We start from the raw sequence: 22,516 nt of genomic DNA on the forward strand, positions 1-22,516 counted from the left end.
CTAGCCGCCGGGACAGCCCCGGAGAGCGCACGCCGCCTGGTGCGGCAGCCGCTGCGCCCTGGGCTGAGTGTTCCCGGGACCCACGCCGGAACCATGGACCGAAGCAGGGGTAAGTGGTTCCTACGGCCGGGAAGGAAGGCCTGGGAGATCCGAGGCCGGATAGGACTGAGAGGGAGGAGGAGAGGTGGCGGCTGTAGGGTTTGGCGGGCGCTAAACACTTGGACACAGGTGCCTCCTGCAGCGGGAGTAATCCCTTGTGTGTCAGCGCCTCCCTCTCCGCCTCTGTGGCCTAGGTCTGAGTCCCCTCGTTGGGTGGGAAATTGGCATGTTTGCACGCCCTCCTTCCTAACTTTATGAAAGCCTCCCCAGGATTCTTGAGGTCATCGAGCCACCCACTCCTCGCCACATATAGAGAGGGTGTGAAATACAGGGTACAAGATAAACTCCTTGAACAGCCACCCGTACGGCTCCTACTGCGCACCCTAGGAGAAGCCCCGGGAGACCGAACTTTGTAGCTGCCTAGGACTTTGGAGAAGGCGGGGCTGCGTGAGCACACTTGTGCGCGTCTGCCTCTGTTCGTTGGACGTACTAATCCTGAGGACTACTGCTGTTGGGACTGCCCAGGGCAAAGATAAAGGCTCCCTGGGACCCTGGAGTGGGGACAGCACACATCTTAGCAGAGGTTAGGACATTGCAGTGGGCCTGTGCCTACTTTAGCTTGAGGATAGTGTCAAAGATTTGGGTCCCGCCAGCACCTCTGGAATCCAGAGATAGCAGGTGTGAAGGAACTTGGCAAACTGTGTGTTGTGTCTTTACGAGAAGCAGTTTCTATTGTTGTTGCTGTTAATGGAAAATTCCTCTGCCTTCCTACAATCATCCTAACAACCCGCCCCCCTGCTTGCTCTGCTGAGGCCCCAGGGACAAAAGGAAGTGTTTGGGCTAGGACAGTGCTTGAGCAGGTATGTAGGGTTATCTTTCACGCCTCCTGTAAATTCAGAGGACCTTTAAGGACCCTCCACCCCATCCTGCTCATCCACCCCTCTCCAACACAAAATTCAGCACCCATCTTCTCCATCAGAGTCCTTGGAGAGCAGACGGATATTAGAGGAAGGGCTTACAGATTGTTCTCCAAGACTGAGGCATGATTTGCAGGCAGCTCTCACCTGTTAACTGACATCAGGGGAAGTGTGCACTTCCTACGGGGCTGAAAAGCACAGTGGGCACCTCTCATTCCTTCTGCTGTCTCCCAATGCCCCAGCCTCACAAGGAAAGCAAGGATCGTCCTCAAATTCACATCCACTCTGTCTTGTTTTCTGAACCAAAATCTGTATGGAGAACTGCAAGTGTTAATGTCCCATTAGCAGTGTGCCCACTTCAAAAAGCAGCTTCCAGACACTGTAGTTAGGAGGTGGGACCTCCCCGGGCCCTCTCGGTGCCTGGGACATTCAAGGACTCTGACCTTCTCTATTTTCCTTGCCTTCCCCTTCCCAGCTCTTGTCACGGGGTCCTGTTAGTGCTGTAGTGTTAGCTTCCTTAATCTTGCTCCCTTGAACAGCCTCAGCTTCCAGAAGCCAGGAAGCAGAGCTTGTGAGTGTCTGACACATGATGGGAGCTGACCACTGGGCTTTAATGAGTGAGATGAAGCTTGCTTCGTGTGAAACCTCAAGTTAATTGATTGTATTTGTTTGTTGATTGGTTTTTGGGTTCGGGAGGTTATTTTTTGTTGTTGTTGTTGTTGTTATTTGTTTTTGTTTTGTTTTGTTTTGTTTGAGACAGGGTCTCTCTGTATAGCCTTGGTTGTCCTAGAACTCATACCTTAGACCAGGCTGGCCTCGAACTCACAAAGATCTGTTTGCTTCTGCCTTCCAAGTGTGGGGATTAAGATCATGCACCGACACTACCTCCTGGTAATATGTCTATTTTTAAAAGAATCCTGTAAATTTCTCACAACTGAACTTTTCCGTGAGCTGCAAGAGCCGTGTCCACCTTTGAGTAAAACAGTGTCCGAGTGGAATGCACAAGACCGTGTTATCTCGGTTTCCTACATTTCAAGTACTGTGGCGAAAGCAAATGTGACTGTATTGTGGATTACAATGCACAAGTCTCTCTGCGTCTTACTGGTTTGTTTGTTTGTTTTAATAAAAACTAGAATGTGTCAAGTTGATAAAGCCAACCGTCACAGTCTACTAGCACTTTCTGATGTCTATTTGGAGGTCGTTCTCACCTGTTAATTGATTGACACATTCTAGAGTCACCTGGGAAGAGCCTCGGTGTGGGATTGTCTGGATTACGTTGGCCTATGAGCGTGTCTTTGAGGGATTCCCTTGATTCTGTTCGTTGATGTGGGAAGACTCAGCCTAGCAGTGGGCAGCACTAGTCCCTCGTTTAGTGCTGTGGGCTGTATAGATAGGGAGGCCGTGAGCTGGGTGCAAGAATGTGGGTTGTCTCTCTCCTCTTGACTGTGGATGTGACTGCTTTAAGTTCCTGCTGCCTTGACTTCTCTGCAGTAATGGGCTGCAACCTGGAGTTATGAGGTAAAATAAACACTGCCCCCTTAATTGCTTTCGTGGCAGTATTTTGCTACATCAACAGAAAACAAAAGTAAGACATAGCCTTCCTGTGCCCCTGTCCTCAGATAGACAGGCACTCTTCTCCATCTACCCTCATGTCAAGGACAAGTAAGACATAGCCTTCCTGTGCCCCTGTCCTCAGATAGACAGGCTCTCTTCTCCCTCTACCCTCATGTCAAGGAAAGTTTTAAATGCAGGTCTCACTTTAGCCTCTTCCTACCCAGGTTAGGATGATCTTGAGCAGGATAGGGTTGCCCTGGGCAAGAACACATGTCACTATTTGCAGCAGTTACAATAGAAATCACCACTCACAATCACCAGGCAAGAGGCTCCCTGTTTAGGTTTTCATATGGTTTTCTCCCTGAACAACTCATGGGTCAGATGCTATCCCCTCTCAGGCTATGACACAATTCCCAAAACCAGGTCTCTTTAATAACAGAAAGTTCTTTTCTCACAGCCCTCCGTGTTGGTAGCCCAGGCTCGACTTAACTTCAGAGGAGGCCTTTTTCCTAGCCTTCCCTCTTCTCTCTGTATTTTCACACACCTCTTCCCTATGGTCTTCCACCTCTTATATAGAAGCCAGCCCATCAAATTTGGACCCCTTTCTCACGACCTCATTTAACCTCATCTGCTTCCTGAAGGCCCTGGCTCCAAATGCAATCACATGAGAGTTAGGGCTAGAGCATATGAATGGGTAGACGGTCAGGCAGGAGACGCGAGTCAGACCAGAGCAGCCGCTGATGTTAACTGCAGTCATTTTCTATGTGATACACAAGAGCAAGACTTGTACACAGCCCTGATATTAAGCATACTGCTTAACTGCCTCCATGGTAACAAAGGACTGGCCAAGCCCTAAAATAGGATCTGTTTCAGTTGCCCTGTGCAAGTTCTCTGTCGCAATGATGCCATCAAACCCCCACATGGAGAACGAGAACAAGCATGGGAGACAGGGTTTCTCTTCTCACGTCTTCAAGCGAGCGGAGGAGGATTCACAGAACCTGGTCGAATACATAGAAGAATACTTCTTATAGAATCCCTTCCCACAGGATTTCCTGGTGTATGCCTGTCACACGAAGAGAATTGGTGTGCCACTAGTGAGGTACTACACAAATTAAGCCTCATGACTCCATCTTCTACAGGGTGAGCTAGCAAAGTTTTTGTCTCCAAATGTGCAGAGCGAGAATACCTTTTCTTGGAAGTGTGGATGCGAAGCGTATGGACCCACAGCATAGCATACAGGGTGCACACAAGTGCTTGCTGTTAACTCACTCAGCTAACCTCCAAGGGCTCAAGTTCTGAACTCTCTCATTCCCTGCCATGTCAGACGAGCCTCCCCTGGCTTCTTCTGTTGTGAGCTCAACTACATGAAGAACTTTCAGAGGAAATGAGGATGTTTATGAACAAGACAAAACTTGAAGGGGTGACATGAGATTGGTTCTCAAACTAACATCCCTGTAGGAGAGGTAGTAGAGATATTTTCCAGAAGTTTCTATTAAAGGCAAACCAAAAGGCTGATGCAGGCTCCACTTAGAAGTCTATGAATAAAAGAAGCATTCAAAGCTCGAAGCTGGGTGTGGTGGGGAGTGATTGTAATTTCAGGACTCAGGAAACTGAGGCAGGAAGAGTTCTACAAACAGACAAAAACAATAAATAAAGAAATGAAAAATGAGATTAAAAAAAAAAACAAAATAAAACTAAGTGCTGCCTAGGGGCATAAGGCAGGGATTAAATAGTCCTTAATGAATATGTAGGCTAAAGACGACTCTCACCTATGCCTAAAGTTCCAAAGGATTCCATAAGCACCTTCCTGCACAGTGGCGAGAACAGGGATCCCAGGTATGTGTACTTTGACCTAAAACACTCTGCTTTTACCTAACTGTGTGCTACAGTGCTGCTTTTAATGGAGTTTATGAGTCAGAATATGAAAATGGAATTCTGAGGAGATGGGGGTCTGATGCGGTTCAAGGCAGTTGTTTAAAACTAGTGGGCTGGTGAGATGGCTCAGTGGGCAGAGACAATTGCCCCCAAACCTAACTACCTGAGTTTGATCCTCATGGTGGAGGGAGAGAACTGACTTGCCTCTTGTTCTCTGACCTTGGCATGTGGAGTATGCGCTCTCTTTCCCTCAGTAAATGAAATGTAAAGAGAGAAAGGAAGACGGTGAAAGGGAGAGACTCTGTTGACCTGCGAAGACCTTCACTGGTTTCCCTCTCTAAGCTGCATTCCTTGTTCCCTCCACCAACTAACTTCCTCTTGCTGGTTTTACTCCTTCCAACTATGAATCCTCTGTGCCTGCCCCTGGCTCGATCCACTTGCCCTAGTCACTGTGCAAACAGCTCTTCCCCGGAGCAGTATTTCCCAGTCTTCCCAGCCTCCTGTCCTCACTGCCGCTCGCTCATGTGCCACTGGTGGTCATTTTCACAGTAGCAGTTAACAGAGGCATGGAATGCCCTGTTGGTCGGAGCTCTTTGAGGACAGACATGCCTTTCCTAGCTTGTTGGTAGCCTCCTCTTCAGTTCCTCCAGCCAGGTGTGGTACTGAGTAGTTGCCCAGTAAATGTCTATCAAGATGGTGAAGAAAAAAAAAAGAGAGAGGGCCCAGTTTTGAGTGGACCCTGGATGCGTCATATTTGACACCAGGATTTGCCATGTCACTGATCGTGATTTGAAGAACAGAGTTATGGCTTTATCATTCATTATCCTGAGTTTCCTTGGCCTTCCTCCTCTGTATAGACAGATCCCAGATCCTGTTGACTGTTCCTGGGAAATGGATCTTGGGTGACTGTTTCTCCTATATCCTGCTCCCCACTACAGAGTCTTCCTGTGTCTACCCTTGGCTTCTCCATCGAGCCTTAAGGATCACCCACAATGTGACTAAAGTAGTACTTCCCTCATTACATGGGTTCCAAATCATGCCATGTGGATTCCAGAGAAAAGACACTCCAGACATCTATCTGATCAGCAGTTCTGGGAATCTGCATTTTTTTTTAAACAGCCCCTGGATAAACCTGTCCTCACTGGCAAATCCACCATTCTCATACACGGCTTTGCCATGACCTTTGACCCTGCTCACACAACCTTCCTGGATTCCCTAGTGCCTACTCTAAGTACATGAGGGGTTATAAAGGCCTTTCCCGCTCTCAGCCAAGTGGAACTCTGTGGTCTGTGCCTATTACTCAACTCGGACTCCTTCAGGCTAGAGTTCTCTTTAACTCCTAAATCACCAGGCAGAAAGTGGTGACACATACCTTTAAATTAATCCCAGCATTCGGGAAGCAGAGGCCAATGGATCTTTGTGAGTTTGATCCAGCCTGATCGACATAGAAAGGTCTAGGTCAACCATAACTGCATAGTGAAATTCTGTCTCAAAACAAAACAAACAAACAAACAAAAACCTTAAAGGTAAATAAATAAATAGCCATGCAAAAATTTTTTATTATAGCCCATAATATATCTAATTCTTCCTAACCCTGCTCTACATTTTTTTCTAACTTTGAGGGGCATTTGACATCTCCCCGGTGGTATTCACTTCAGCCTGGCCTCATGGATGCTGAGAGAAAACTTTTGTCAAAGGCTAGACCACCCTATGCCCATGGAGATCATGTATACCGTCACTTAGCAACTGTTTATGGTCTGGAGAGGAGGATGCAGTGGGCAAGAAGGAGCCCTGTGGGGGAGGGGGATGCAGTGGGCAAGAAAGAGCCATGTAATAGAATCATCAGACTAAGAACTGATGCTGGAGGCCTTTCTCAGAGACATCTTTATCCTTGAGTATCCTCCCAACCATGGCCCTAGTCCTAGAAAGTGGATAAGACAACCATTCTTCCTATTGAGCAGGTGAACCGCCTGAGATTCAGCACTCTCCAGGAAGGGACCAGTCAGCATCACCTACCTGTGAGGTCTTACCACATCCCTTTTTTAGTTCCCCTAAGATTTTCAGTTACCAGTTCCTCCTCAGAAGTCTGGGCTTTTAGATGGTCCTAGTTGTCATTGACATGTGTCTTCTATGCACATGTGAATCTCAATGCTTAGGACTGTCATCTGCATTCTATACCCAGGGTCTATCATATGCCAAATGCTGAACATTTGTAGTCACATCCTGCCTCCACTGTGCACTCACCATGACTTCAGTCAGTGTAGATATTATCGTTACCTGCATCTTAATGATAGGGAATGTTAGCAGGTCTGTGTATCTGCTCATCTCTGCCTGGCTCCAAATCTAAGTTCCTTTCTCATTATCATATGAAATAATAAGCTTTATTATGGTGTTTTCATACATATATATAATGTACTATAACAATAAATCCCCATGATTATCCAGATTACACAAATATTTCTTCTTCTACATCTGTGTTGTTTGCTTGTTTGTTTGTTTAGATAGGGTTTCAATGTGTAGCCCTGGCTGTCCTAGAACTCATTCTGTAGACCATGCTGGCCTCAGACTCAGAGATCTTTCTGCCTCTGCCTCCCAATTATTGGGACTAAAAGCGTGCACTACCACTGCCCAGCTCCTATGTTATTTCTTAAGACTGGATTACTCATATGAGAAAAAAATCCCATGTATTTACCTTCATGAGTCTTGCTTTCTTCACTCAACATAGTAATAATGTTCAGTTCCAGCCACTTTTCTTCAGGTGATGCAGGTTTTGGGGGGGGGGGGTTGTTTCTTTGTTTTTTGATTTAGTTTGGTTTGGTTTAGTTTGGTTTGATTTTTGGTTTTGAGAGGGAGGGTTTTGTTTGATTGGTTGTTTTTTTTTTATTTGGTTGGTTTGGTTTGGTTTGGTTTGGTTTTGTGTTGTTGTTGGGTTTTGTAGCTGAATAAAACTCGATCGTGCATACACACTTCATTTCCCCCATTTGTTCACTGATGGGCACCTGAGCTGATTTCTTGCTTGGCTGTTGTGAAAGTACCACAGTAAACATGAGTGCAGGCATCTTTGTGTCATGACGTAAGAGTCTTTTGGACATGTACCTAGGAATGGTCTAGCCAGATGATGTAGTATAGTAGTTCTTGCTTTTGTTTCTTGAAGAATTCCTACTCTGATCCCCATCGTGGCTGCAATTCACATTCCCCACACCCACCCCCAAGAGTGTATAGGGGCTCCTTCCTCTCCACCCCCTCCCCAGCAATTGCTGTCATTTGTTTCTGCATTGCTGGCTATTCACTGGGGTGAGACAGACTCTCAGTGAAGTGCCTTTGCATGTCCATGGTGGCCAAGGGTATTGCTCATTTTTTTCATATTAGCCATTTTTACTTCTTTTGAGAACTGTGGTTCATTTGTTCATTGCTTGGTTGCGTTATTTGTTCTTCTAGTGTTTAAGTTTTGGGTTCTCTATAGTTTGTATGTAGTATGTAGTAATTCCCTGTCAGATATGTAGCAGGCACAGTGGCCTCTTGGCTCTGTGGAATATTTGCTTCACAGTGCAAAAGTTTTTTGGTCTCACGCTGACCCATTTGTCTTTAATGTTGTTCTCTGTGCTCTGCATGATTGTTGGCAGCTCACCAGGTAAAGACTGCAGGTAGGGATGGGACTGGTACTAAGAGGAGAAGGAGATCTGAACAGTTCTTGGGGATACCCTACATCAATGAAGGAGTACAGCCAGGCAGCCCTGTGCATGGAGTTGTTCCATCTTACCCTTCCTAACCTTCCCACCGTAGCTGGTGTTTAAAATTAAAGAAGCCACCAAAGAGGCTGACCCAGGAGGGCTCCAGGCTAGGTTAGTCTTCCACATAAAATCCATTCGGAATGCCAGTGGCGCCCGTAGTGGGAGATAGAGGTGCGGAGCTAGCCAGGCGTGATTCTTCTCCCTGGCACAGCTGTCAGGCCATGGCGGGGGCAGAATGTGGCACCACATTGCAGTCATTCCAGCTATGGGAGATTCACGAGCAGCCTGCTGCCCAGGAGGCAGGCCAAGGGGCTTTTTATAGCTCTCCAAGAACCTGGAAGAAAACTGATCTGAGAGAGAGAGAGAGAGAGAGAGAGAGAGAGAGAGAGAGAGAGAAAGCAAAGCACATGTCTCGTCCAGGCACCATCCCCTCAATCTGTAGTTCCCAGAGGCCCTCAGTTCCGTTTAGGACAGGAGAGTGAGTGAACAGTATAAGTTAAGGAAGCCGGTGCAGTGTGGCAGATGGGGACCAGACCCAGCCCCTGGCTCTTTGAATCACGTGATCTAGGGCTTCTCCGTCTGACAGAATGTCGTACAGTGACTCCCTTGCAGTGAAGTGGTCAGCAGACCTCAGCCCATGGGCCAAATAACAGACTTAATCGTGTTACAGGTGCAGGGCATTCCTTGTGCATTTTTGATGAGCTTCCCCAGTACAAGACCAGAGTTGAGTAGTTGAAAGAGATCATGAGCATCCTTCAAACTCTAAAAAACATGAATGATGGTCACGATCAGCCATTCTCAATCTGTAGGTCATGATGACTCCTTCAGGGGTCAAACGACCCTTTCATAGGGGTTGCGTATCAGATGTTGGGAAAGTTGCTCCCCTCTGTTTTCTCAGATTACTTTTAGCCTCAAAATTATTTTGCAAACAAAATTTAAGCAATAGAGTTACAGTTGGTAAAGTGGGGGTACTGAGTAGCCTCTCTCCCTCATACTTCCAACACAACCCCTGAGGAAGCCACACAAACCCCATGAATTTTGCCAAAAGAGCAGATGAAAACCATGTATCCCCACACCCGTGCAATTTTTACGCTGGAGACTTGAGGTTCAAGGGACATAGCTTTCCTAATCATGTGACAGAGCCCCCAAATGACATTGTGCAGAACCACTAATGTCCCAAGCAGAGAACAGACCCATCTCTTCAGGGGACGGCCCCACTGATCCAGAGCCACCAGAGGTCAGATCTGGAGTTCTGCTGGACACTTTATTGAAACCTGCGTTGACTCACTATGGCTGCATCGGGTTTGAGTATCTCTTTTCTGAGAGACCCAGAACCAAAAGAAAAAAATTAAAATCTTTATTTATTTATTTTGTTAAATTTCACTGGTAGAAAGACGGTTTTTAAAAACCTCAGAGTGTATGTTACAATTGACATGTTAATTTATTCATTTTTTTCCCTTTTCTAAAAAAAGCTGTTATTCAGTAGATAAAAACATCTTCAAATCAGTAGCATCTTAAGATGGAGAAATTATGATAATTTATACAAAAGCTTTCCTTTGAAGATGGAATCAGATTCATTCATTTGTAGAATAAATATTTACCCTTCCTGCCCATTCTTGTAGGAGGGTGTGCTGAGGGCAGATCCTGCTTATGTGAAACTGAGGAGGACTTTTTTTTTTTAGCTTCACTTGAACCAAGAAAACTGATCTCCTGGGACCGTGCCAGGAAACCAGAGCGACTAATGGCTTTTCCTCCACTCTAGCTAGCAGCCAGGTGTGGCTCTGAAGGGCTGTAGAGAACAAACTAGATAAAGTGAGACTGTGCCTGTGGCCCGACATTATATCTGCTCGCTCTGCATCAAAGAGAAATGTTTAAAGGAGCAGAGGGCTCAAGGGACACTTTGTAGCCAAGACCCTCGGGAACTCTGCAGATGATATTCCAGGTGGGGGTAGTGATAGAGAGGAAAGGAAGGACCAGAAGTTGCAAAGCAGCATGCCTGAAGCCCAGAGGGGCCGAAAGAAGCAAGCTGAGCCTTGAGTGGCTCCAGAGAGGAGGCCCCCACTCCCAGGGTCTCTAACAGGGTGTGTCCCTATTCTCTGGGCTTGTACTGCTTGTGATGTGCCTATTTATAGAGACAGATAAGGGCAGGGTCAAGGGCCTTACTTAGCTGCCTGCTGGTGTCCGGTTACCTCTTTTGGATCCCGTCTGTACCTGCTTCCATAGAATTCAGTTTCTTCCCCTGAAATGGTCAAGAGGCTCCAGGCAGGCCTGGGGAAACGCCCTGCCTTCAGGGCGCATTCTGGTTTAGTTCTTCAATGTGAAGCTTGGAGCACAAGTTTGTAAGTGACTGTCTTTCTTAATAAAGCAAAAGAGGAGCCCTAGTTCTCTCCAGTACCCCACCTTTAAGACTCTTATTCTTATTCACTCCTATTGACCCTGGAGGAAGACAGTCTGATTGGAGATGGCCCTAGAACTGGGTGAGGGGCCATTCTTGTTTAGTGTGGCAAGAATCTGGCTACATTCTGCCTGTATCCTGAGAACTGAGGTCAGAAAGGCTGAATTCAAAAGTAATGGTTAATGTATTTACTGAAGGCAATTCCAAGGCAGGAGCATTCAGGCTGGCTCATGACAACTCTTCAGTCTTCTTTATTCAAGTCTATATAGAGAGGAGACAAAAACAGACCAGAAGGACATGGAAAAAATGTACAGTTTTGGCAAGAAAAGGAATTGAGTTTAGAATTGCTGACAAGGCTGAAGAGCCTCTGAATTGTTAGCATTATTCAAGAATGTCCGTCTCTGTACCAGGACAATTGCCAAGGTGCCCAAGGGTAAGACTTCACCCATCCAAGGCTCCAACCTACACAACTGGGAATTCATTTGAAAGGAGAGGACATGAACTCAGTATGTCACCAAAAAATTCCCGCTGGAATACAACTGCTTAGGAAAAGTGTTTCTCTGATTCAGCCACCAAGGCATGGAGAAACCACAACAGTTTGGGTCCAAGGAGGCCAGGTTACCCCTTGAGCTGGAAGGGAAATGAGGCAGCATTGCCCTTATGGTACTGATTTTGTAGGCAGACCAATGTGGCCATCTGCTTAATGTCTGTGACTTCATAATGGACTGTCTCCTCAAACTGTGGGCCAGAATAAACCCTTTCTCCCTTAAGTTGCTTGTGGTTGAGTATTTGATTTCAGCACTACCAAATGCAACTAGTGCATTCTGTTTGGGTGTCATTTAAATGATTTCTGTTTTTACTATGTCTGACCTACTGTCTGTGAGTGTGCATGTGTGTAGGGGCTCACACCTGTCTAGGCAAGCCAGAGAACAAATTTAGCTAGCAATCCTCAAATGCCATCCACCTCATTTTTTGAGAGAGGGTATTCTCTCTTTTTTTTGTAATTGAAAATTGATCTTTTTTTCATACAGTATATTCTGACTGCAGTTTCCCTTCCCCAAACTCCTCCCAGACGCTCCCCACTTCCCCACACACCTAAATCCACCCCTTCTCTCTGTCATTAGAATGCAAACAGGCATCTATAATACACTGTCCTCTACACCAACAAGAAACAGAAAAAAAGGAGTAAGAGAAAAAGCCCAAGAAACCCATACAGATGGTGAGACACACATTTTCACACAGAGAAAAACCCATAAAAACAAAATAGGGGGCAGGAGGTGGCACACACCTTTAGTCCCAGCATTTGGAGACAGAGACAAAGACAAAGTGGATCTCTGAATTCAAGGCCAGCCTAGTCTGCAGAGTGAGTTCCAGGACAGCCAGAGCTGCACAGAGAAACCCTGTCTGGAAGAGAAGAGGAGAAGGAAGAAGAGGAAGAGGAAGAAGAGGAGGAAGAGGAGGAAGAGGAGGAAGAGGAGGAGGAAAAGGAGAAGGAGGAGGAGGAGAAGGAGGAGGAAGAGGAAAAGAAGGAGGAGGAGGAGGAGGAGGAGGAGGAGGAGGAGGAGGAGGAGAAGGAGAAGAAGCAGAAGCAGAAGCAGAAGCAGAAGCAGAAGCAGAAGCAGAAGCAGAAGCAACCATAACATATAAGCAAAAGATCAAGCAGAAGCAACCATAATATATAAGCAAAAGATCTGTAAGGTTTCTTTTGTGTTGGCCATTTGGCCTGCCCCTAAATATGGTTTGTATACTCAGTAAGACTCCACCAGTGAAAAGTAGTTTTTCCTTTGACAGCAGTTATCAGCTGCAGGTAGCTTCTGGGTAAGAGACAGAGGCTGGTGTCTCCTTAACCTCTGGTTAACCTTAAGCACTGGGACCCCATCTGGCTTAGATGTGTGCAGGCTCTTTGCGTGCTGCCATAGTCTCTGTGAGTTCGTCTGTGCCTCAGCCCTGTTGTATCTAGAAGGCTCTGCTTCCTTGGTGTCTTCTATCCCCACTGGCTCTTATACTCTTTCCATCTCTGCTTCTGCAGAGTTTCCTAAGCCCTAAGGGGAAGGATTTGATAAAGACATTTCATTTACTTCCAAGCCTCCCACTCTCTGCACAATGTCCAGGTACGGGTCTATATTTTTGTTCCCATCAACCCCAGGAGGGATCTTCCTAAGATAAAGTATCTCATTGGCCCAAGACTTGCCAAGTAGGCTAGGCTGGTGGCCAGTGAATCCAAGAAGCTGAGATTACAAGTTCCAGCCAACACAGCTAGCTTTTGTCTGGTCTCCTTTCTAATTTCTGAGATATCTCCGAGTGTTGTTTGCACACGACATGTCCTCCTACTGACCTGTGTTCCAGTGGTCACTGACTAGAAGGTATGTCACCTCAGGCAAAATTTTTTTTCTTTTTTGATTCTTATTTATTTATTATATATGAATATACTGTAGCTGTCTTCAGACACACCAGAAGGGGGCATCAGATCTCATTACAGATGGTTGTGAGCCACTATGTGGTTGCTGAGATTTGAACTCAGGACCTCTGGAAGTGCAGTCAGTGCTCTTAACCACTGAGCCATCTCTCCAGCCCCTCAGGCAAAATTTTTAATGTCTATGTGTTTATTTTCTCATCTTCCAAATGGAAATGAATATTGCCATGAGGATGCAGAACACTGCAGGTGGCTTCCCACAAACCTCATTACTGGTTAACATCTCTCGCTTTCCTGATAGTTCCTTCCCAACCAAACATTGAATTGAATTCGATCCCTGGAAACTAAGGTGGAAGGAGAGAGCTCACACCTAAGAGATGTTTTCTGATCTCAACTCATGCATCATGGCATGTCATGTATGTACACACACACAAAATGAAAGGCCCAGGATGGCCTTAATCTAGAGACTTCTGCCTTAGACTCCCTTAAAATTCTGGGATTACAATCCTGCACCACCACACCAGCCTGTGAAAGTTGTTTTAAACACTATGCTACCTTTCTAGACAAGTAAAGTCACCCTGCTCTCGGTTGCAGAACAGAGTTGTCCCATCTCCCTTTCCACTAAGCTGTAAGCCCATGAGTACAGGAACAGTGCTTCACTCAGTGTGTGTTGTGTTGGTGTAGTGTCTAGCACAGCAGTGGGTTACAGCAGGTGCACTTGGAAAGGGGCCAGCAGATCCTCTTAAAACAATCTAGCCAAGGATGTAAGGGCTCCCGGGAAGACGGGGAGTCTTGAGCAGAGTACTTCTTGGGTAGTGGGGGCAGTGCCACGACCACAATATTGGGTTGACTCTATTGAAGACATTTTCAGTCTCTGAACTAAAATGAGAAGCAGATGCCCAAGATGCCTCTGTGGAAAGGCTAGGGTCAGCGCAGTGAATTGTGACTAGCACTGTGAGCTGAGATGAGAAGCACTGAGAATCCAGTGGACTTTCCTTCTTTTCCCCAGCCATCTGGGCAGCTGACATCCCTCGGCAAGCCTTTGTTTCCTCACCTGTAGAACAGAGGTCACTAACAAGGAAACATGAACAGTATCCATTCCATCAAGCAGCTGAGAAGCCTTGCTATTATTGACAGCAATGCCTAGTAAGTGAGATAGATGGTCCAGGTGGGATGCCAAGGGGGAGCTCAGACTGATGCTTTGGACTGTCCTCTAGGCTGGAATTCTGTTTCCCCACTTCCTGTCCTCTCGCCTGTAGAAGCCTTCTGATGTGCCTTGAATTGCTGTGATATTGGCTGTGAGTCAGACCCCCAAGGCTTCCCCTGAGGTCTCCTCAGGGGAGGGATTCTTGTATCAATTGAATGTACAAACAACAACAAAATAAACAACAATAACAAACAAACAATAACAACATAGCAACTTGATTACAGGTCATGGAAGTAGATACCTAAATAGGCACTTAGAACCTCATTTTACCCCATTAGACTTAAGTTCTGCCCCCTTTAACTCCACTTGAAATGAGGCTTTGCGACCTCTACTTCTCACAGCAAGGTGAGTATTTTAGGCATCTGTCCCCATCTGAAGTGTTTGTTTAGTCCTGATTAGCCACTTCTGTCCAATTGCCTTCCCTCCGATCCTCCATGAGTTCCTCCTTGCTTTAACAACTGACCCACACTGCAGCATATCCTAACTTCTTCCAGCTCTCCAGGGCCCAGAACACCATATTTCCTTTGAGACACAAAGAATTAAGAGCCCTCATTTCTCTTTGGAATCCCATGAGTCGGGCTTCTGCTGTCTGTCTTTCTCTCCATGTTTTGTCTCCCAGACTACCACTAGAATGGCCCATGAAGTTCTGTTTATAGCATTCTGGGGTTTCTCCAGCTCTTAGCTCCTCTATATTTGTCTGGAAAACCAAACATCAACAAACCATATAGTCAGGTTTATTAATGACCCCACTCCTGGTACCGATTTTATAAATTACTTTTCCTGTCATTGTGATCAAATATATGACAAGAAGCAGCCTTTTGGCTTGCAATTTGAAGTGGCTTTAAGCCATAATAAGGCTTGGCTTGGTTAGCATGAGGATACTGTGCAGTGCTCTACTGGATACTCACACCAGTTTTATTATTTCCACTCTGCACATGAGGAAACAGACATGTAGGGGTTAAATATTGTACCTCAGGCCACAGAGCTTCTAGGAGGTGGCCATTGGAGCACAGGTCAATAAGAGGACATGTAATATGCAAACAGCACTAGGAAGGGGTCTCAAACACTAAAAGAAGGCCAGACAAAAGCTAGACAGAGAAGTCATGAATATGAGATGGTTGGTGACATTGGTCTGCAGGTGACGAGCAGGCTATGAAACCTCAAGGCCTACCTCACTGCCACCCCCAGTGATATATTTCTTCCAGCAAGCCTTTATAGTCTACAGTTTTCCAAAACATCAGTTGAGGCCAAGTGTTCAAATACCTGAGCCACAATGCAGAACAAAGCTGTATGCATAGTCATTTCCTATCTGTGCAGTCTGAAGCATCTGTTGCTCCTTCTCTGGGTGTTTTCTCACACTGAGGTTCCTGGGTACCAACCTCCACCTCAGCCTGAGCTTGTGTATGGGCTCCCCCTGAATCTTTATGGAGTCCTTCACATGATTAGAACCTTTATTGTCCACCATGTCTTTACCGTTCATTGAAATTGATCAGTCTACAAAACCTCAGTTCAGAGTTCTTTCATGTCATGGTGATGTGGTAAATCTCACTCAGTAGGCAGGCGGTTAAGACCATTTACTCTGATGTTGAGAAAACCCGAAGTTTTTTCAAATACACAAAGCAACTTGGCCAAGGCCATGTAGTCAGTAAGGAGGTATCCAAGATTTGAATCTCTGGATTCTGCCTCCAGTGCCTATGTCTTCTTCACTTTACCAAAACACAACACACCATGGGTGACCAAAAAAATTTCACTGTGGCCATGACCCACAGCAAGGTCTATGACCACACGGGACTTCAGTAAAAATGAATTCCTACTGGGCAGTGGTGGCACACACCTTTAATCCCCACACTCAGTAGGCAGAGGCAGGCAAATATATGTGAGTTTGAGGTCAACCTGATCTATACAGAGCAAGCTCCAAGACAGCCAGGGCTACACAGAAAAACCCTGGCTCAAAAAAGCAAAATGAATAAACAAGAAAACCCAAAAGTGAATTTCTACTATACAGCAATGTTACAATTTCTACTATATAGCAGTGCTATAGTTTCTTCTATCCACCAGTGCTACAATAGCTAATATACAGCCGTGCTACTGTATCTAGTATACAGCAGTGCTACGGAGAGGGAACAAGCACAGAGTGAAGTACAGAGATGGCCCCATGGTGGAAAAACACACAGCTGTCAAGAGTGGGGAATGCAAGGACAATCAGCTGCATGAACAAATCCCTCTACAACATAATAATAAAGTAATAAAAGGTTATATATAGTATCAAGCCTTCTTAATAAAGTTAATCGCTAATACTTTAAAATGTGGATTTTCGGTATCTCGTCTACTTACAATAAAACTATGAAGAAAGGCTCTTTTTCTCTTTCTCTGTTCCCATGCGTTCCTGGTGGCCTCTCTTTCCAACCCCTTTCTGTTCTTCTCTGACCCCACTTCTTTGCCCTCATGGCTCTGCTCCTGTCTGTCTGCCTCTACCCCTTCTCTCCCTCCCCTCCCCCCAAATAAACCTCCTTTATACCAGGAAAAACAAACAAACAAACAAAAACTGTGACGAAAGGAAGCAAATGCTGGCAAAAGGCAGCTCTGAAGACGGCGTCAGGGATCACAGAGACCAGGGCTGTCAAGATCCTGGCTTTCGTGTGGAGTGCTAGGCTGATGGATGCTCAGGACAGACAGAAAGTAACCAATTACAGAGATAATAATAATAACTGATGACATAAATAACAACTTTTGTTTTTGTTTTTGTTTTTTTCGAGACAGGGTTTCTCTGTGTATCCCTGGCTGTCCTGGAACTCACTCTGTAGACCAGGCTGGCCTTGAACACTCGAACTCAGAGATCCGCCTGCCTCTGCCTCCCAAGTGCTGGGATTAAAGGCGTGCGCCACCACTGCCTGGCAAATAACAACTAAATTAAGAATGGCCTGTGTGTATGATCTAGTGTTGAGAGTAACTCCTAAAGCCAGCCAGAATTAGAGTTAATCCAGTTTTCATTCTCCTGAGGCTTTCTGTCCCTTCTAATAAAAGAAATAAACCTACTCAACGTAGAGCCTCCCTACAGGAAGTGCTAAGTAACAAGATGGCCAGAAAAGATTACAGTGTGGACACGGGAAGCTTAAGCTGACTTGGATAGGAATGTGAATCATAGTCATTGCTGTGTGTATTTCTAGTTAAATGACTGTGCCCTCTGAGCCTCTCTTGATCCATTCACAGAATAGCAGACTATACCTACTGTACAGGATGAGGAGGAGAAATGAGGCAATGTAGCACAGTGCTTAGCACAACATCTGGAGCATCACTGAAGTGCTGCAAATGCTAGCTGCTGTTTTACAGGCGCCCCTTGTGCTGCTGCTGCCCCCCCCACCCCCCACCGCCGCCTTTGGTGAGGGAGACAGTGCAGATTGTCCAAATGGAAGCAGCTCCCATCTTGTGGGGGAGAAGGAGCTGGTGTCACAGTTTCCCACTTCCTCCTAGGACTGTTTCCGTTGTGAGCTAAACAGGGAGGAATCCACAGACAAAGGAACAATCATGGGAGAGCCCAGTTCCATAGTCAGACGTTATTTCCTTAGAAGTGGGAAGTCACCAGTGAGCCCCCACCTCCTCCCATGCACAAGAGGCCTGATGTGAGGAAGCTGGGGCTTCCCTGGGGCCTGGAGCTAGGAACAGCTTCCCCACGCAAGAGCCCTCTACGGGAGCAGATTTGCAGTGGATTTCCCTGAGCCTGTCCCCCAGCCTGGCTCAGAGATAGAGCCACCACATCTGCCCAGCCACCTGCCTGCCCATTGACCTATGGCCTTCCTGACTTCTTACCTCCCTAACTTGCTGAAATTATAGCCGATTAGAGAGTGTGCTAGTCTATTCTTCTGGCAATAACTTCTGCTTTAAAAGCACGGTCATTCCTCATCTCCCCACACCAACACATCTGTGAGTTCGACATCCTCAAACCTAGAAGGAAACTGGTGTTCAAAGAGATTAGATTGCTTACCCAAAAATCACACTAAGTAAGGGGCGTTAAACTCAAACCAAGTCCTTTGAAATCAAGTCCCCAACCTACATACACCTTCCCCCTGCCCTTGAGCCTCCTTCCTACAAAGTCAAACCTGTTCTTCTCCCCAGTGGGAAACAAATGCTCTACTTAACATACACAAGCCTTCCATGGTGTCTTCCATGGGGGTTGTGGGGGTGCGCAAACTAAACTCCTTGAAGATGCTGAGCGCAGGGGCCTGGCTGGGCATGTGGGGTGTCTCTATTGCTTCTTTTGCATTCCATTTTTACCATGGTCTTCCGGTGTAGCAGGACAACAGGAAATGTTTACTTGGTTGGAAAAACAAGACTGCTAGTCCAACCAATGCTGTCACGTCCAGAATTCTGCCCACTGTGTGGCTGTTTCTCGATCTTAGAAAGAAGCTCTTATAAAACCACAGGAAGAAGCAAGATCCCCTGTGGCCTCAGCCAGGAAGATTTGCAGCAAACTGGAAGAGAACTTCAGCAGAGAGGGAGAGCGTTCTGAACCTACAGATTGAAGGGAGGGTTCTGTTAGCCTTGCCTGTAGTCCCAGTGGCCTCTGCTAAGCTACCCTTAAAATTAGACAAGCGTGAGAGCAACATTCTGGAGGAAAAGCACCACAACCAACCCCTCCCTTTCTGCCATCCTCAAACCAATGAAACACGCCTAGCCCACCTTGTACAAATTAATGCATGTGAATTACATATAAGTCTCGTAAAGTAGGTAAACCACCCATGTTGGCTGAGTGCCTACAATATGCTAGATGCTAAGTAGTTCTCTGTGTCAAGCCCATTCCTACAGAGGGGGCATATTTGTGGGTTAACAGTGGTACATGTAGAGCAAGGGGGTATTTGTCTCAGTCATGCATGGCTAGGAAATAGGGGAATAGGAGGTGAACTTGGGGTGAACTTTGTTACTTGCCTTGTTGCTGTGGCAAAGGCACCTTGTAGAAGAAAACGTTTATTTTGGCTCCCAGTTTGAGGTTACAGACTATCATGAAGAGGGCGTCACAACAATGGAAGTGTGAGGAAGCAGGTCGAGATGTATCTATCCACAGGAAACAGGAGAGGTGGATCCCGGTGCTTTCCTTTTTATTCAGTCCAGGTCTGCAGCTTACAGTACGGTACCACTCACATTCAGGATAGGTTTGCCCACCTCAGCTAGTCCACTCTAGAAACTGTATCACAACTGTGTCCGGGGATTTGTTTGTGTGGTGACTCTGAATCCCAGCAAGTTGACAGTCACAGGCCATTTCCTCTTTATCTTCTGATTACCACCGTCTCCAATTTATGTGTTAGAATTCACACCCACCACCAACATACCACACCCCACAATGGGGTGCAGCTATATTCCCATGAGGCTTCCAAGACAGCACAGTCTTTGGGAGCTGAGCCAAAGGAGAGCTTGGGCTTCTGCTTCCTATTAGAAACAGAGATCTTTGAGTTTTGCTTTTCTTTTTCCAAGCAACTGAGCCACTATCAGGGTGGACGTATTTGTTTAAACCACATTAGCAGGCTGTTAGAGTTTGTGCCCATAAGTCATTTCTTTTAGGCCCAAATGAGAGAACTAGAAAGAAAGAAAAAGAAAGAGAGAGAAAAAAAGAGAAGCAGGGAGGGAGGGAGAAAGAAGAAAGATTCTATTCCAGCACTACATAAAACAACCAGCATGATGATGCTCCCAGCACTTTTCTGGAGGATCAGAAGTTTAAGGCCATCCCCCTGTCTGAGGCTACACAAGGATACACAAGACTCTGCTCCCCTGGGGGGTGGGGGGTGGTAAGGAGATTTAAGGTTTACTACATGTGGGCTGGAGAGATGGCTCAGCAGTAACAAGCACTTGATGCTCTTCCATATCATCAGTTCCACGTCTATTCCCCCTCTGGCCTCTGTCAGGACCAGGCACATCCATGGTGCACACACATACACATAGGCAAAGCACTGATACACGTAAAAATAAGTAGATAAATATTTTTAAGGCAGTTTTACCACAAGAAATGAGAGAGAGAGAGAGAGAGAGAGAGAGAGAGAGAGAGAGAGATCCATAAAGATATGGTAGCATAAATTAGGAGAGATCAGTGAGGCTAAGAAAACAGAGCCTTTCCCAAGGAAACATGGTGGAGTAGAGAGCGGAAGGCCTACTCAGCAGGCAGGAGATGGAGATCTTCAGGTCAGATACACTTGTGCAGAATGCCTGGGCTGAGAGGCTGAGGATCAGCGTAGGTTGTCCAGGACAAGATCTCCCTAGGTCATAGGAGGATTCCTCTTTCCTTTATCTCCAGACGCCAACACTCAGACTCACATCTGGTGGGCACTCTGCCTTTCTAGGAGGGTAACTTACCACCCAATGTCCTTATAGGCCGTACCCCATTAATGGGCCTGCTTGTCAGAACACAGCACAGAGAGTTGTCTGTCCATCCCTTCCCTCCCTCCTTACTTCTTTTCTTCCTTCCTTCCTTTTAGGTTTCTTGAGACAGAATCTCTCTGTGTAGTCCTGGTTGTCTTAAAACTGATTATGTAGACCAGGCTGGTCTTGAACTCACAGAGACCTGCCTGCCTCTGCCTCTGCCTCCTCAAATGCTGGAATGAAAGGTGTTCACCACCACAATGGACTCAGATATCTTAATGAAACAGTTTTAAAGAAATGGCTTGGAGTGGAGGTGGTGCACACTTTTCATTCCAGCACTTGGGAGGCAGAGGCAGGTGAATCTCTGAGTTTAAGGCCAGTCTATAGAATAAGTTCCAAGATAGCCAGAACTACAGAGAGAAAACTTGTCTTGAAAAACTTAATTACCCAGGCAGTGGTGGCGCACGCCTTTAATCCCAGCACTTGGGAGGCAGAGGCAGGCAGATTTCTGAGTTTGAGGCCAGCCTGGTCTACAGAGTGAGTTCTAGAACAGCCAGGACTATGCAGAGAAACCCTGTTTCGAAAAACCAAAAAAAAAAAAAATAAATAAATAAAAAACCTAATTAATTAATTAATTAATTTTTTAAAAAAAGAAATGGCATGTTCTCTTTAGATGGCTATAAGAAGGAAATTGGGACATTTTGTTACTTAGAACTTTGAGTAAAGTAAACCAAAAGAAAACTCTGTAGGCCCTTCATAAAACCTCACACTGGCTTTTCTTACTTCTGTTTAAAACTATGCTGTGTCTGCTTTGACAGCAGACAAGGGTGAATTGACCTTGTGATCTGTCAAGAGACCTGTAAGTAGCAGGTTGGAAGGTGGGCCGGACTGATCTCAAACCTGGAGGAGTCCCGTCAGCATTTATTTTACCTGTGGTTTTCAGAACAGTTTTGAGGTTGGCTGGTTTTTTCTTTTATAATGGAAATTAGATGTATTACCTTTGAGCCCTTTCTATAAATCCTGTATTCCCAGTATTCTTGCTGGAGTCCTGTGCTCCTTACCTGCTAAGAATCCTTCTGGCTAAAGCTTTCGTTGAGGCTGCATCAGGGCTGTGAGTAGGTGACAGGCCTCAGGTTTAACCTCTGATACATGACATCCTGTTTTCATTTTGTTTCAGTGGGGAGTGAGGAGAAGCATAGAAAGTTGATCCTAGTCCTAGATAGGTTCTCCCCAGAAACAATACACACCAGAAGTCTAATCTCAGATATATCTCTAAATTCCAGTTTTATTTGAGAAACCTCCTTGCAACAGAGAGAATTACCTCTCCTCATCGTGAGTTTCTGTGTCTGAAACCCTTGTCTACTCTCACTTGAGAGAGCAAAGATTTATGGACAATCAGGCCATTTCCCCTGTTTTGTTTTAGCCCTTAGAATTCACTGAACCACTCTAGGATGAAACCAAGAACACTAGAGAAAATTATTCTAAATAAACTTTAGACGTGAAGATTATTCTGTTGTGATTTGCTGAGTCCTGGCACAGCTCTCTGGATTTGACTGAGATAAAGAAATGACAGACAGACAGACAGACAGACAGACAGACAGACAGACAGCATAGCTGGGATTATGTAGACTGGACCCTTTGGTTGAGGAGATGCAGAACCCTGGAAGCTTGGTGTGTTTGTTTTGTACAGCTAAACAGAGAGGCAGGGTTTGTGGTAAACGGTTGGATCAAGGAGACAGGTGTAAACTCTGTAGGGCACAGTCTCCAGATCATAAACATAGGCATATGGGGGAAAATAACGCTATAGTGAATGTTTTCTGTGCATGTGAATTTCACACTTGGACTGGAGGAAGGCGTTGCCATCCCTCTGAGCCTCTCCTGTGGGGAGCAGGGAGACTTTTTTTTCCCACAGGTCTGAGGCTAGTGCCCTGTCAACAGCCCACATTCCCTCAGGGTCTCTCCATGCTAATACCCTAGTCT

At 45.9% G+C, this 22,516-nt stretch overlaps 1 protein-coding gene across 1 annotated transcript in view; it reads left to right on the top strand.

Moving 5' to 3' along the window:
• Afap1l1 (actin filament associated protein 1 like 1) overlaps window positions 1-22,516 on the top strand; it is a 58,609-nt gene continuing 36,093 nt past the window's right edge. The window contains exon 1 of the mRNA XM_028774202.1: window positions 1-109. Coding sequence (XP_028630035.1) covers window positions 94-109 — 16 coding nt within the window. The 5' untranslated portion in view covers window positions 1-93. The remainder of the gene's footprint in view (window positions 110-22,516) is intronic.

The sequence above is a fragment of the Grammomys surdaster genome, unplaced genomic scaffold, assembly GCF_004785775.1.
Source record: "Grammomys surdaster isolate TR1022 unplaced genomic scaffold, NIH_TR_1.0 239, whole genome shotgun sequence".
NCBI classification, from domain to species: Eukaryota; Metazoa; Chordata; class Mammalia; order Rodentia; family Muridae; genus Grammomys; species Grammomys surdaster.